The sequence below is a fragment of the Schistocerca cancellata genome, chromosome 6 (genome assembly GCF_023864275.1).
Source record: "Schistocerca cancellata isolate TAMUIC-IGC-003103 chromosome 6, iqSchCanc2.1, whole genome shotgun sequence".
In the NCBI taxonomy this organism is placed as follows: Eukaryota; Metazoa; Arthropoda; class Insecta; order Orthoptera; family Acrididae; genus Schistocerca; species Schistocerca cancellata.
Genome location: NC_064631.1, coordinates 240,427,971 through 240,440,716, shown reverse-complemented (window position 1 = coordinate 240,440,716; position 12,746 = coordinate 240,427,971). Strand labels below are relative to the sequence as shown.

Here is a 12,746-nt window from a genome sequence, read left to right as displayed (position 1 = left end):
TACGTATCTCTAAAGGAATGGCGCAGAAACACCATATTTGATAGGACGCTAACAGAGGGCAGTGTAAAGCATTCAAAGCACCGTGCTGTGGCTGCAGTAATCAGCACCATGTAAATTTGAACCCCACAAGTAGCCTGACATACTGAATAAGTGATCCATTGCCCCTAAAACGTTCTGTATAGGCTGACAGAAGTCTTAATAGTTCTGTGTAATATCTTGACAACAGGTTATATGGTGAACAACAACAAAAGTGAAATAAAGGTTACAAAGTGTAACAGAATTACATCACAAGGTGCTCATAATAAGAGGTTAGGTAATAAGACAATAGAAGTTGTAGTGGAGTTTTGCTGTTCGGACAGCTAAGGAAACTGATCATGGACGACGTAAAAAGCGTATAAAAATCCAAACTAACACTGACAAGAAAAGCTGTCCTAGAAAGGAGTAGTTTTTTTGCAACAAACAAAAATATAAACGCCATAAAATGTTTTTTGAAAGTATTTGTTTGAAATGTAGTCTTATGTGTAAGCGAAACGGGGACGATAAATAGTGCTGACAGGAGGTGGTCAGGAGGTTTTGAAATGTGGTGTTACAGAAGAATGCTGAAGCTTAGATGGGTTGGGTAGGGTAAGGTAACTGCCTCACTTTGAGAAGAACGAGTTGTATGGCACAATGTGGCTAAAAGAAAGGATAGTCTGACAGGACACACACTGACGTGACTGTTCAACTAACTTACGGGTTTCCTGCCGGGTGACGTCGTCGACCACCACCGTTACTTCGACAGGAGCACACCCTGACATTCTCAAGGCACAACTGTAAGGAGGAAGCAATGTGCAAGGGGCCTACGTTCGGACATTCTGTTTGTAAGAAGCCTACTCACACTGACTTGTATCTGCGAGCTGATAGTTGTCACCATCCAGCTCAACGTGAAGGAGTACTTCGTACCTTGGTTCCCAGGACCCACGCTATCTCAGACCCAGAAAGTTTGGCAGCTGAGCCATCACATCTCGAAGTCACCATTCGTCAGAATGGTTATAGTGAGAGGCAGATCAAACTTGGGTTGCGCTATCAGCCGTCTGTGAAACGGTTGAGTGACGATAGCAACGAAGTGGCACCAAAGTCTACGGCCTTTTTGCCTTACGCAGGAAGCATTTCCATCAGGATTGGCCGTATTTTGCGGAAATATGATGTGAAATGTGTTTTTCGACCACCTTCTAAGATTAAGGCCCCGTTGGCGTCCGTAAAAGATGATCTTGGTTTGCGTAAGGGCTGGTGTCTATCGTATTCCTTACAGTTGTGGCATGTCATATATTGGTCAGACAATCAGGACTGTGGAAGACCGGTGTATTGAACATAAGCGTCACACACGCTTACAACAGCCGAGCAAATACGACATTGCAGAACATTGCCTTGACACCGGTCATCCTATGGAATACAACAAGACGGATATTCTGGCTTGCACGTCCTGCTATTGGGATAGTGTTATTAAGGAAGCTGTTGAAATCAAACTATCAGGCAACCTTATAAACAGAGATGGTGGATTTTGTTTAAATGCTGCTTGGAATCCGGCTCTGTCTCTCATCAAAAAACAGAGGGACGAAATTAGTGCTACCTCATCTGTTAACTAATAGTCACTATCGATATTTCTGATGTTGGTTTTTTTTGGTTGTATGTTGACTCTGCGGTTACTTGTTCTGTGTGTGGTATCTTCCTTGTTTCTCCTCTGTGAACCTAGGTATTAAATTCCCTTGCACATTACTTCCTCCTTGCAGTTGTGCCTTGAGAATGGCAGGATGTGTTCCTGTCGAAATATCGGCGGTGGTCAATGACGTCACCGGGCAGCAAACAAATATGTTACTGGAACTGACGTGATTGTGCGAGGTGAAAGGGTGGGGGGGAGGGGTGAGGGTTATAGTCTAAGGCAGGGCCGGCCAGAAATTCTGCACGCTTGCGGTGCTCTTGCACATGTGCAACTTCCGGGTGACAGCGTGCAAGCCGCAGCCGTCAGCGTTCATGTAGTGAATGTTTCTATGCACAGATGTCGCTCCTCTGTTACACAAAGTGCGTTATCGACACCTCTTATGTATATCACAACCTGGGCTGTAACTGTAAGATCTGTTGCTTCATAGACCGCAACATAGAAAGCAACAAAGTATTTAGCCTTATTTATTAGCTGCCTGTGCAGATCGCCGGCCATAGCACTGATACGTCTTGTCACTGTTTGTTTGGATAGACTGATTTCTTGAAACCTGCTACCGTTCGTGGGACACACAAGCTCTGTAGCATCAATCAGACACCCTTTCACAAACTCCACTTCGGAAAAGGGTTTCCCAGATTGTGCAATTCTTAATGCGAATTTAAAACTTGCTCGCAGTGAAGATTTAGTGGTTGTCATTCTGGAAAACTGAAAACAGTACATTGTACAGCGTACAGTAAAACAGACATAAATGTAACACAAGAAACTAAGAGTTCAAGAAGTATCAGTTACTTTGACGTACAGTAAAATCGAGTTGATGTGTCTCATCCATTTTCTGAAGGACATTTAATTTTGCTTGCCGTTCTTCACTGTTGAGTACACTACACTTTGTCTTTCAATTGAAAACTTACGCTGGACGCCTATTATTCGGTGGCACGGCAAACACTGTGAGTTTTCACCAACGGCTACAAAAAGGAATTGCTGTTCCCAGTCATTGTTAAACGACTGAGAACATAGATCTCCCGTCCTTTGCTTTTTCACAGTACTTGCCATTTCTCAGTACTTCTCTGTTAAGGTTACGGTCACCAGGGATGAACGAGACTGGATATGTTGCGCTCTTGCTTGTACCACAGGGAAGTGGAGCCGCCGCCTTTCATTTAGGACACATGTCTAATAACAGATGTCGCTGTCGCTCGCTGTCGCACACGTGAGCACATGTGCAGCACTTCCGCACGTCTGCACACTGTGCAGCTTTTGGCCGGCCCTGGTCTAAGGCAATGGCTTAACTGCAGCAACTACCTTGAGGTGGATTAGGTTTTGCAGTATCTGTAGACGTAGTCGACCAACATAACATGCAAGTTTGCGGGTGGCTGAAGTACTGACCTGCAGGTGACGTATCTTTCACAGCCACCCTCCAACATCCGGGGAGGACGACAACAATAACACCAGGTGGTTTTTATGTACAACTCTGACAGTTACTGCTAAACCTGTGGCGCTCCTTTCGCCTACATGTAGTGCCCCTGTCACCGCTTGATGTCATAACTAGCACGGCACTACTTCCTACCACTATGATCCGCGCCAGCAAGTAGACTGTGACATATCCATCCACTATTGCAGATTTTAGCACGCCGTACTGCCTCAGTAAGCCGGTTTCAGCTGCTGTGCCAACCAGGAATATGCTTGTGCGCTACAACGAGCAGCCATCAGTCACCAACGAGGTGCAAGGACTTGGTATCCGCCGGTTTATTGAGCACAGTGCTTGGAATTAATAGACAGTCATTCCCTTGTGGTCTGTCTGTACTCCCAATTACATCTAATTTTACTCAAAGTGATAGGGGTCCACTCGAAACACATAACGTTTGCTATAAACTCAAGAGGAAATTCATATAATTTCAGGAGATCATTACGTTATTGAAACAATTTGTAACATCAGTGAATTTTATGTGAAGCACGATTCTTGTATTTGTTAAAAAAAAGCTAATACTGTTTTATATTTATCTGGGAACTTAGTTTCACTTGTAGGACCAAAAGATCGTAGCAGGTTTCAACAAGGGGAAGAGAACCGCACAGTTTAGACTGAATACAACAAAACGTCACAAGTGTTGTCGTAGCTGTGTATCACCGTTGGACTTGGCGAATCAAGGTTGGTGCACATGCTCTTTCTAGTTCTGACCGGTGATGTCATGCGTATTCGAGCCTAAACTGTAACATCAGGTGAGTTGCATGGTGACCTCAGTTCAAATTCGATGTAACAACCAGGACCCTAGCAACTGCATTCTGCAAGCTGCACTTGAAGCCATGGCGTCGTCATCCAGATGGGCCGCAATTAAAAGACCGAAAGCGGTCAGAACTCAACATCGCTGCATTAGAGAATTAACATCGCTCTTCTTCTGGTAAAAAAAAAAATCAATAGAGTTCAGTAATAATCCTTCGCCTGTATCCTCCTAGAGTCTGCTATTACCAAAATGAACACGAGACTGTGGTCTCGCTTAGCACATTCGTAATGGATTTTACAGATTTTCAAGACGTATTTATTTGTCCTTTTGCAGCACTGGCCACCAGATACAGATTCCAGAGCACTTCTAAGAGCCGGAGAGTATTAAGCAAGTATTGAAAGACTGATTTTGGTAGTACTTCATGACCTGCAAGACAAAAGTATTTTCCGCAAGGAAAACTGGCGCTTTTTCTGTCAGTGATTAGTGGTAAACAAATATGTGCATCCCAGGTTATTCATATCCCTTATTTTTGATCCATCTGTGTAGATGTGCACTGAAGCTAGCCATAGTATTTCTAAACAGTCCAGGACGTTAATTTTAGCGACGTCCAAAATCAAGAAAGTCACTGGAATTATTTCCGTCATCGAAAATCGGTACTCTGATATACTGGCATTACTTATGACTTTCTACAGCTTGCATAACCTACGACATTTTACATACTGGGAAAATATGACTGATACTTTCATGGCTCATCCTTTTGCTAATGTACGGAATTCATGGAAACTGGCCGGTTTGCGTATACTAGTTCCTCTGTTACAAACCTCTTAACGTTTTTCTTCTAATATGCGTGAGCATTTCGTGAGCTATAGTCGAGAAGGAACTGACGAGCAATGTTTTCATTGCACCCAAGCACATCCACAGGACACGGTACTGTAGCCTGTCTTGTAATACTTTGGCATTATCGCGTAAAAGACGACGTCACCCAGCCCAGCCTTCAGCTAATTAGAGATCTACACAGAACCAATAGAGATGAGGGGTGGGCTCCTCGCTAAACCGTTATGAGACAAACAATGCTATTAATGTCTTAATGCGCAACGAACAAAAAAAAAATGGTTCAAATGGCTCTGAGCACTATGGGACTTAGGCCGGCCGCGGTGGTCTCGCGGTTCTAGGCGCGCAGTCCGGAACCGCGCGACTGCTACGGTCGCAGGTTCGAATCCTGCCTCGGGCATGGATGTGTGTGTTGTCCTTAGGTTAGTTAGGTTTAATTAGTTCTTAGTTCTAGGCGACTAATGACCTTAGAAGTTGAGTCGCATAGTGCTCAGAGCCATTTGACCCATTTTGAACTATGGGACATAACAGCTGTGGTCATCAGTCCCCTAGAACTTAGAACTACTTAAACCTAACTAACCTAAGGACATCACACACATCCATGCCCGAGGCAGGATTCGAACCTGCGACCGTAGCAGTCGCGCGGTTCCGGACTGCGCGCCTAGAACCGCGAGACCACCGCTGCCGGCTGCAACGAACAGATCAGTCTGTTGTTATGGATGCCTCACAAGAAGCGGAAGTGCGATTTTAACAGGACTTCGGCAGCTTGGAGACATCGTCACTGTTAGTGTAGTTGGCTTATCTAACACCCAAAATTTCCTCTCTTATTTTCACTGTTGCATCGGTGAATTTCTGGCAAGCAGACGGGAGTCTCGGAGACGACGGAACGATCACAATGTGTTATAATACTTACAATTAGCTGTGTTTCCCTAGCTGTATAGCCACCCTCCAAGTGGGCTCTTGACTTTGGGCAGTCCAGTAACGGCCCAGAAGCTGTCACATGACAATCGAAGCAAAACACGAAGTACCGGGAAGACACATCACGTTGCACCAAAGAGGAGCACTGCAGTCGAAATGCATGCCTTTCTTTTATACCTACTGTTTAGTCCTAGAGAAAGATGTGACCATACACCCATAACGATTTCTTCAAAACATATTCCGTGTCCCTCAGTACTGCTTATTCTACAAAGCAACTGATGAAATCTTTAAATTAATCATTTATTTCATTTCGCATACTTGTTTCACATTATCAGTACAAACGGAACAATTCTGTTATCTTTAGCAAACCGATCCAAATAAATAAGACAGCTATTAATTGAAATCATCAGAAATACCTTTGATCTTACGTGGCAGATACTCGTTTACTGAAGACACGTGGTTTAGGTGAAGTGGAAGTTTAAACATAATGAAGTATTACATCAAATATATAAACTATTAATACACGCACGCAGCCTAATATTAAGATTCCGGGCGAATGTTTGTTACTCCTGTGGAGCTATAGAACATTACTGACTCAGGAAAATTGCTGATTTTGGGAGGGTTGTACAGATGTAACCAACAGACTTCCGAAAATATGTTAGAATTTGTTATTTCACTGATAGATCCGGGTCTCTCAGATAACGTGCATTTGCAGGGTAAATTATATCAGTAGTACGAGACGAGCACGATATTTGGAGGGAAAAATACTGCAACATCCATATCAAGAAATTCGCTACGTAACGAGGTGGTTTCTGTGCAGGCACTTACCTGCGAGATGAAGTACTTGGTTACGACCACGGGCTTGTCGGCATTTTCGGCAGCGGCACCTGTCTTGTCCTTGTCTTTGTCCTTGTCCTTGTCCGCGTGGCCCTTGCGGAAGCGCCACGTTCGAGGCGAACTGGTACCGCCCCCTGCAACATAGAAAGCTGATTTAGCAAGTTTGTTGAGTTAGTAGGTGTACAGAAACTTTCAAACAATTTATCTTCGTATTATTTACGGTCACCCCTTGTTATTGAAACAGGTAAGGTAAAAAAACGGAATAATTAGCACGTTAACTGATTCTTAGAGAGCTTCGTGAAACAAAACAGAACTGCAGGCTTATTCACATAAAAGTAGGCAAGCCTCACGCTCAAGAAATCATGTACATGCTTCGCAAAAATGCTTTCAAATACTATTATTACGGAAACATGTAGGCAGAGCATATAAAGGAACACATGAAGAAAATGGTCGAATATAAAGGAATGAATACAACAACGTTCGCAAATAGCGGCTGCTCAGCGTAAAAGAGGGTAAAATTATTGATTTTGGCAGAGCGACGTTAAGATGATTTCAGTAGTTTAAAACTGGTAATCGAAAACGTATGACAGACTCTATTAGCGAAATTGTTTGTCTAACACAGTGCTGTAATGACGACCAATAAGAAGATGAAAATGTTGTCGATTGTAACGGCCAACGAGTCTCGCTTGTCCGACATATATCACCTACCTGCTTACCCTCTGAGGCGTACAGTAACCACTGGTACAAGAACATAGCAATACACGAATGGTGTTCAGTAACTAATGAAACATCCTTTTTCTGAAAGTAGGTTGGTTTTATTCATTATTCCATCCGTCCGCGGTGGCCGAGCGTTTCTAGGCGCTTCAGTCCGGAACCGCGCTGCTGCTACGATCGCAGGTTCGAATCCTGCCTCGGGCATGGATGTGTGTGATGTCCTCAGATTAGTTAGGTTGAAGTAGTTCTAAGTTCTAGGGGACCGATGACCTCGGATGTTAAGTCCCATAGTGCTCAGAGCCACTTGATTTTTATTATTCCAGTACACAATATCATTCCATACTCTTTTGGCTAAAAACCCTATTTTTCAACATAATCTCCGCTCAGTGCGACAGCTGTACGCCACCTTACTGGGAGAGACTGTACGCCCGTATGGCTGATCAATGTCGGAGCCAAAATCTTGCTGTATCAATACTCCCCGTCATCCACGTACTGCTTCCGGCATAGTACATACATCATTAAGCCAAACATATGGAAGTCGGAAGGTGTGAGATTCAGGCATCAGTGTGGATGAGGAAGAACAGTCGAATGAGGATTTGTGAGCTGCTTTTCGGTGTACAGACTTGTGTGAGGCTTTTGCGTTATCACGGAAAAGGAGAAATTCGTTTGCATTTTTGTGTCGACCAACACGCATCGTTTCTTCAGTTTTCTGAGGGTAGAACAGAACACTTCAGGGTTGATCGTTGCATCATCTTTTTACCGACTGAGGGTGCGGCTTCGAACTTTTTCTTCGGAGGAGAAGAGATGTGGCGCCACTCCATGGACTGCCGTTTTGTTTCTGGTTCGAAGTAATGAACCCATGTTGCATCGCCTGTGACGATATTCGAAAAAAATTGTCACGGCCAGGCTCGTAACGTGGAAGCAATTTCGCACAGATGTTGTTTGGGCACTCTGTGTATTGTTCTGTTTGGCCAGGAGCCCACCGGACGCACAGCTTTGAGTACCCCAACCGGTGGACGAATGCGTCAGCACTATTAACAGCGATGTGTTTGATTATGATCCGTCGATCACCTCGAATGAGCGTGTCCGCACGTTCCAACATTGCAGGAGTTACAGATGTGTCTGGCAGGTAGGCACGCGGGAGATCTGACAGGTTTGCGCCCCCTTGTAGCTATGTTCACAGACGTCTCGCCCGAAGACTCACCGCGCTTTCGTTCGCTGCCAAGGCTCCGTAGACATTCTAAAAGTGTTTATGAATATCTGCGATGCTCTGGTTTGCCCTCAAAAGAAACTCAATGACGGTTTTCTTCTTGGAGCGCACCTCTGTTACAGACGCCATTTTAAAGGCTACTTATAACGCCGCCACATTTTCGGAACTTCATGAAACTATAGGGGCAGAAGCGATAATATTCCATTACGTCCCAAAACAAATTTCGCATCTCTTCAACCGAAACTGGCCAAGAAAAAATAGTGTTACATTACTTATCGAACACTCCTCGTATTCGAGGAAATAGTCAAAAGTTATCGAAAAAAAAATAATTTTCTTCGAGATCAAATTCTTTTAAAAATGTTGAATTCCAGTATTTTTCGAAAATGAATGCTTTCAGACTGCATTAGAGAGAAATTCAACAGCATCAATTTTCCGTTTGCATGTGAAGAAGGGAAGGTATATATCCCGCTCATGGGTGTATATCCGTTCACGTTGCCATGCAGTCCAACATCGGGCCACTGTCACATGCAAAGCATCACAAATTTAAATCTTACACGATTCGACCAACTGGCCAAATGGAAACCAACAACGACGCCATTTTCAAACGCTGTCTGCTGATAACGCTGTCTCATACGAGTATGTGGCATCTCCGTGTCCTTCACAGTGATAACTCAATATCTGACGCTGTTCACACCCCTTATATGTCCTACCGGGCACGGTGACAACACTAAAGACATAAACACTAACGAACTGTGGTGGCCTTCTACTTGTCACAGAGAACTGCAACTCTAATAGCTTACATACCCGCCGATGGTGCATACGTACACGATATTACATTGACATCAGACCGTGTGTTCTGGGTGCTCCACCTTTGTTGGCAGGCAATGTCGTAAGAATAATATTGAAATGATAACAGGTAATAGAGCGAAACAAGGCTGCATGACGTTCAGAAATAGGACACTGATAACGTAAAACACTGTCAAAAATTAAGCATCATGAGTGGACATCTGCCTTTTGATTATTGGATGGAGCTTCTCAGCGAAGTACTCTCGCTAGGAGCGTGTTTAAGAAACGCTTGATTAACTTCATTGATGGTAGAAACGGACTGGTAGGCAAACTTGATAATTGTTAGGATAGGACAACGGCAAACACGAACATTATTTTAATTCTAGTGTTAATCGTAAGAACTGTTAACGTAAAGTAACTCATACCGCTATATAATCAATGTTTTTACAGTTAATTTAGTATAAAAGTTTACAGAAGGGTGCTGCACTGAAAGAATAGCGTTTAATATATTACAATAAATCACCTATTTAATTAATTCAGGATTTGTATTTGTGATACTTTCAGTCGAATGTGTGTAGCTATGTGGAAACTTGTTGTCAACAGAGGCCAAACATTGGTACTGAGGAAGTAAAACAAGGTAATACTTCGCCTATCCTAAGTGGGTTTGCATCTGGTGAGATTCTCAAAATAACCAGACAACTAATATGTACGAAGAAACGAGTAAGAATTTTTGTGCATCTGTTTGCTTAAATTCATTCCAGACTTTCAAATATGCGACGGGCTTTCAGTAAGCAATGCAACACATCCTTTCCCCTGCCAATTTAGTTTGAAAAAAAAAAATGCTGAATTTGTTGTGGGATATCGTGGAATACTGCTGCTTCAGCCCTTACAGTTTCATGACGTTTAGATAAATGCCGCGCTATAAGTAGCCTTCAAAATAGTGTTTGTAACGGAGGTGTTTTCCAAGCAGAGAGCTGTCATTGAGTTTCTTTTGGTGAAAAACCAGAGCATGGCAGATATTAACAGACACTTGCTGAATATCTACGGAGACTCGGTAATGAACAAAAGCACGGCGAGTCGCCGTGTGAGAGGTCTGTTATCATTGTCGCGCAAACCTGTTCTATCTCCTGCGTACCGGCCGGCTGCCCACGGCAGTGACACTTGCAGTGTTGCAAAATCCAGACTCTCTCTTTCGAGTTGATCAATAAATCACAATGGAACACCTCTATGCACAACTGGACGTCTCCCTTGGTAGTGCTGACACACCCGTCCAGCGGTTGGGGTACTCAAAGGGGTCTGCTTGCCGGGTTCCTCGCCGCTTACAGTAGACCATAAAGAGCAACGAAGGACCATCTGTACGGAATTCCTTGCGCGATACGATGCTGACCGTGATAATCCTCTTTTCGAACATTGTCACATTTATGAAAAGTGGATTCATCACTTCGAACTGTAAAGAAAACGCCAATCCATGGAGCGCCGCCACACCATCTCTCCTCCGAAGAAAACTTTAAAAGCCGCAACCTCAGCTGGTAAAGCCATAGCGACGGTATTCTGGTCCCTCAACGGTCAACTGCGAAGTCTACTGTGCTACCCTCAGGAAACTGAAGGAACGACTTCAGCGTGTTCGTCGGTCTTGCAGCATCTCACAAAACCTCATTGGACTGTTCTTCCTCACCTACCCTAGAGAACGGATCTCTCACCTTCCGAATTCCAAGCGTGTGACCCAATGAAGAATGCACACCACCGGAAGCAGTACATGGATGTTAGGGAGGTTATTGATGCTGTAAGACGTAGGCTCCTACGTCGACCAATAGTGTCACAATGCGAGCATACAGACCCTCAAAGTTAGGTGGCATAACGATGTCGCACCCAACGAGGATTATGTTCAAAACAAAGTTTTGTAGCCAAAGGAGTGGAGAAGAATATGATGTATTGGGATCCTGGATAAATCTACTTTCAGAGAAAACTTATTTAGCGCCCCTCGTAAATGTTTTCATCGCGCTGCCATCCGAGCAAAACTTTCCTGGGAGTGTTTTGACGTCCTGATATTGCCGCTGTGATTTTAAATACACTGCAGGCCATTAAAATTGGCACAACATAAAGGATAGAAAATAAAAAATTTACCTCCTGTGAGTACACCGAAACATTCAAGCATGTAAATTTTGTGGATGATTTGGGAAAATACATATTGTGGAACTTAGAACATAATGCTTTCACTTGTCATATGTAACCTATGGCTCTAGCCCGCCTGAGAATCGATTTGTATTGACATTGGGGACAGATTCGTCACTCCGTGCTGCTTCCATTCCATACCATAGCTCATCAATAGTACTGGCTGAAAGGTGGTGGCTTCCCAGTCTCTCAGCAACTCGTGACCAGATATTTTCAGGGGTTGAGAGTTCTGGAGGACTTGCTTGCCAGGACAACAGTAGAACACAACATATATCGAGCGAGGTAGGTGAAAGGGTACCAATGATGAGATTCGCTGATGACATTGCTATCCTGAGTGAAAGAGAAAAACAATTACAGGATGTGTTGAATGGAACAAAGGTCTAATGAGTACAGAACATGGACTGAGATCAAATCGAAGAAAGACGAAAGTAATGAGAAGTAGGAGAGATGAGAACAGTGAGAAACTTAGCAACTGGACTGGTGATCATGAAGTAGACGAAGTTAAGGAATTCTGCTGCATAGGCAGCAAAATAACTCATGACTGACGGAGTTAGGAGGACATAAAAAGCATACTAACGTTTGCAAATAGGGCATACCTGGTCGAGAGCACAAAAAGCAAACTAACACTGCCAAAAACGATCATCCTGGTCAAGAGAAGTTTACTAGTACCAAACATAGGCCTTAATTTGAGGAATAAATTTCTGAGAACGTCCGTTTGGAGCACAAAATTCTATGGTAGTGAAACATGGACTGTGCGAAAACCGGAACAGAGGATAATCAAAAGATTTTGGATGTCGTGTTACAAGAGAATGTTGAAAACTTGATGGACCGATAAGGTAAGGAATGCAGAGGTTCTCCGCAGAATGGTCGAAGAAATGAAATTATGGAAAACACTCATAAGAAGAAGCGACAGGATGGTAGTGTCGTAGCGGCTCCTTATTGTTAGAGGGCCGGCAGAACCGACACACAAGATGGGTTGCTAACCCCCTTTCAGCAGCGCATAGAGAAACATGGCCAGTGGACAAAAACAGTAACAGACTTTCAAAATAAACACGGAACTACTTCGCCAGACAACATGTAAAAATGTTCCACCATTCGGAACTCATATGACTGCTGTAATACTCCACCGCTCTGGCTTTATAGGGACGCCTAGACCAGCAGTTTTCACCAACCGCTAGGAACAGATCCGTCCAGTACTTACGCCGGCCCTAGCCTTTTATTCACTCGCCGTAGTCTTCTAGTAGCACGTTGTATTTCGTAGAGTAGTTCTGGTCAGCAGATTCATCCATTGTCTTGTTTCCTTATGTGTTTTGCTACACAGAGATTTTTGTTGTTGTTGTTGTCCTGCGTTTAAAACTTAGTGTATGCC

At 43.7% G+C, this 12,746-nt stretch overlaps 1 protein-coding gene across 1 annotated transcript in view; it reads right to left on the bottom strand.

The window, feature by feature from the left end:
* Nucleotides 1-12,746, bottom strand: part of LOC126191056 (high affinity cAMP-specific and IBMX-insensitive 3',5'-cyclic phosphodiesterase 8A) — a 1,161,190-nt gene that overhangs the window by 841,803 nt on the left and 306,641 nt on the right. The window contains exon 2 of the mRNA XM_049931769.1: nt 6,487-6,629. Coding sequence (XP_049787726.1) covers nt 6,487-6,629 — 143 coding nt within the window. The remainder of the gene's footprint in view (nt 1-6,486; nt 6,630-12,746) is intronic.